Source organism: Galeopterus variegatus, unplaced genomic scaffold (genome assembly GCF_000696425.1).
Source record: "Galeopterus variegatus unplaced genomic scaffold, G_variegatus-3.0.2 Scaffold3640, whole genome shotgun sequence".
NCBI lineage: Eukaryota > Metazoa > Chordata > Mammalia > Dermoptera > Cynocephalidae > Galeopterus > Galeopterus variegatus.
The window spans coordinates 175,335-179,173 of NW_007729751.1; the positions used below are offsets into that span (position 1 = coordinate 175,335).

General features: G+C 52.1%; 1 protein-coding gene across 1 annotated transcript in view; it reads right to left on the bottom strand.

Moving 5' to 3' along the window:
- Window positions 1-1,682: 1,682 nt before the first annotated feature.
- The window catches only part of MS4A8 (membrane-spanning 4-domains, subfamily A, member 8), a 14,842-nt gene continuing 12,685 nt past the window's right edge, over window positions 1,683-3,839 (bottom strand). The window contains exons 5-6 of the mRNA XM_008585614.1: window positions 1,970-2,083; window positions 1,683-1,787 (exon numbers count right to left, since the gene is read on the bottom strand). Coding sequence (XP_008583836.1) covers window positions 1,683-1,787; window positions 1,970-2,083 — 219 coding nt within the window. The remainder of the gene's footprint in view (window positions 1,788-1,969; window positions 2,084-3,839) is intronic.

Below are 3,839 nucleotides of genomic sequence, written 5' to 3' on the forward strand. Positions count from 1 at the left end.
GTCAGAATTGAACCGAATTATAGGACATCCAGTTAGTGTTCGCTGGAGAATTGGTCAGTGTGGGGAAAATCTCCACAGGCTTCGGTGACTAGACGTATTGAGTGTGAGAGGAGGGAAGATTTTGGTTTTTCCTATCTCACACAGAGCTTCAGACGGCTTCCCTGTGGAAGTGGCACTTTAGCTTACCCGGGTGGCAGGCACACCAACCAGGAAATAGGATGCCCTATTTCAGAAGAAATTCAAAGTTGGAGGAATGTGAGACCTGGGACGCAGGGTCTGACTGGTATAACCCCTTGGCAGCACCTTCTAGCACTGATGAGCACATCTGAATCTCCTAACAGCTCCAAGAGATGGGCTCGAGTGCATTGTCTGAGAAGCAGGCCAAGGACAACGCCATACTGGAGGCACAAGAGGAGAAAAAGTCGCTCCTACAGGAGAGGAGGAGGAACATCTGCAGAAGCTGGACCAGAACCAGCCGAGATGGTGTTTTAAGGAGAGAGTGGTTTGTTGTATCAAATCCTGAAGAAGTCAAGTAAGATAAGGTCAGAAAAAGACTACTGGGCTTTGCAAATTGGAGGGCACTGGTGACTTTGGTGGGAGCAGTGTCTTCAGTGTATGGGGAACTGGGGGAGAAATTCAGCAAAGGAAAATTTGACAGCACCCGGACTTTAGAGATTATTGCTATAACTCATCAGAAAGTAACCTTTCGGATGCCAGTTGGGCATCATGGATAACAATAGCTAATTACCATCTGTGAATACATAAGTTATAGACACCACCATCTCTCTTGGGAATCAGTCCTTATCCTTTTATGAATGATGGTGTACTAGCCTCATGACTCTGGAAGATTTCTGATCTGAAGACATTGTACACTCATGAGTCCTGTCACACCGGTGGTATCAGCATAGAACAGGCCTGAGCAGCTTAGTGGATGACTCACTGTCTCCAGAGGTCTTCCAAAGAGTGTGCTTCCTGATTACATTGAAAAGCCCTCACTGTGCCTTGATGCCCTGCTCACGTGTTGTTCCTCAGCCAAGCTTGTTCTCTGCTTTCCTCATCCCTCACTGCTGCCCAAATAAATCACATCTGTCTCTGTGCCTGAATAAATCCCTTCCACCTCTGTGTCCCTCTGCGTATCCCCTCCATACTGCCACATCCTGGTGAAATCGCTCACATGGGGTCCTCTCTCCTGAGGCCAGAAGCTCCTTGAGGTCAAGGAGTATGTCATGTTCACCAATGTTCACCCTCCTCCTGCCACAAAAAGAGCCTTGAACACATCAAATGCTCAATACATGTCTATTAAGTGAATGAACCACTGAAAGAGTGATGATTGGGTGTTGAGATATTTGTTCCTCCCAGCCATATGCTCACATTCAGTGAAGCACACGGATGTGTGTGCACGAAGGCCCCATGTGTGGATGACCACATGCACACAGGTGGGGTGGTGCACATGCCCTCAGGGGGGCCTCTGTGTTAAGTCCATTTAAAATTCCTATCTGCTTTTTAAAAGCAGAACAGCACGATTTCCCAGGCTGAATGGAAGAATAAAGTCCAGGATCAAGGGGCTGGAGAGACATTTTCCTCAGTTTGCCAGGAAAATAAGAACCTGGGTTATGGAAGCCCTAAAATGGAGGACTTCTTTTGTTCCCAGTGAAAGGTGCTTCTGGAATCTTTAGCTTTGCTTATCTGGAGCCTTGGAGATCATGGGGATAATAGGGCGGCAAGTTCGCTGGTTCTGGGATGACCACTGGGTTTGTTGTGTAGAGATTTGGGTAGATCAGGGTGACCTGGAAAACACAGGCACACAAGAGGCACATGAATAAGGGGGAGAGAAGAGTGGGCACAGACCGAGGCCTTACACACTGCAGGCTCCTCCTGCTCCTGGGCAGGGAGCAGAAACGTGAAGACCCCTCTGGGCTCCACCCCCTTTGGGGCATCTTTCCACCCACTGAGGAGGCCCAGGACTCACGTTGTTGAATTGACTGCGGACCAGTTGGCAGCCAAAGTGGGAAGAGACACATGCAGTGAAGAACTCCAGGAGGCAGAAGACCAGCAGCACACCACAAACAGCCAGCTGCGGGATCTGCAGCAGAAGGTATGGGAGGGCGTGAGCCTGGGCTGGGGGTTCAGCCATCTGAGCTCCAGTGGTGGCTCTGCTGGACCATCTCGGTGACTTTGCAGAAGTCCCCAATTCTCTCTCAGTCACATGGGGACAATATTGTACCAGGTTTTTGTGAGGATGAAGTGCGGGTGTAGAAGAATGTTCATCTTATTTACTACCAGTGCCCCCCTGAGGGAAAGGGGGTCATTGTTGGGGAACCCCTCGATGGGTGCCTCAGGTCTGGAGGAGAGCGGAGGCTGCGCTCTGCAGTCAGAAGGTGGAACAGCGAAGCTGCTCTGTGCGGGAGTGAACAGGACCTGAGGGATGCACAAGCCCCGGAGGGAAAAGCGAGGCGGCTGCGGGAGGAAGAAGGAGCTGAGCGGCGAGGAAGGTGCAGCCTGCAGCAGAAGCTCCGGTGACAGACGAGGCCTCACAACTGCCCTCAGGAACCAGTAGTCTGCTGGGCTCGGTGGAAACCTCCACCATCCCGTCAGCTACTGAGACAACCTTCTGGGCTTGTGACACTGGCATTTCGTGAGGGAAGGAACTGGGGCTGTCCCTTTGCCTTGGGAAAAAGCATCAGTGAAGTGATCCCCAAACTGAAGTGCTTGAGCAGCAGCAGGCGGTGGCCAGGAGGACTGGGAGCCTCCCCGTGCTGTCCTCCCGGAGCACCCAGGAGCCCGGGTCTCCCCAGCACTGGGAAGAGAGTTTGAGTAGAATCCATTTCATCGGAAAGGTCGAGGGATGACCCCAATTGCCACTTGGGATCCAATTATCTGAGATAATAACTATGACAGCAAAAGGGCCAAAGAAATGTTTCCTGTTATGATTTAGAAAACTAGCGTCGGCGACAGCCAGCTGCTCGGGGAACCCTCCCGTGTGGAGAGGCCACTCCTTAGCTCCTGTCCTCCTCCTCGCTGTCTAGTTAGCAAGTGGCTAAGAAAAGCCTCCCGAGAGGCACAATCCAGCGAGAGACAGACACAGACGTGCACAATTAGAGTTCCCATGGAAGGGGTCCCAGCTAGGACGGAGCAAAAGAGAGGTCAGGACACTGGGCAGAAGGAGATTGATTCTTAGGAGGGGACTTAGAGAGAGTGGGGTGGGAGTGGTGTCCCGGCAGAGGGAAAGGCAGTGTGAGGATGTCCCCGTCAACAAATCACAGCCGCTTACAGCCGAAGGACCGTCCAAATGATGCTGGTCCTTTCCAATTTTTTTTTTGAAGAAAAATCATTTTATATGTAGAACTTTCCATGGAAAACGGGTCCCTCAAGCAGTGAGACACGTGTTATTTGAAGGGAAATAATTGGTGCTGTTGGAGCCCTGGAGGCCTCCATTCCTTGAGTCGTTCTTTGCAAAGCTCTGGTGCAGTCTTGCCCCCCATGCGCAGTGGGAGGACGGGGGTCTGAAGGGGAGGTGGGTGCTGGGCACGGGGTGGGTTCTCTCTCCGAGATCACACATTTGCAGAACTGAGATGAGAAGCCGCGTTTTCTGACTCAAAAATGACTGCTGTGTCCTCTGCAGGGCACTGGCTGTGCTGCTGGGGCTTAGTCTCTCCTAACCCTCCCCCATGTCCCTCTCCTTGGTTCCTCAGCCAGCCTTTCTTTACTCCCTAATTTCTCACGCTGGGCCCTCCATGCCTCCTCGGGTGGTTCTTTCCCAGCAGGAAAAGCCCCACGTGCTCTTCCTGCCCGCCTGTCCCAGTGGATGGGGGAGCTGGAGGTCAGGGTGAGGGAGAGGC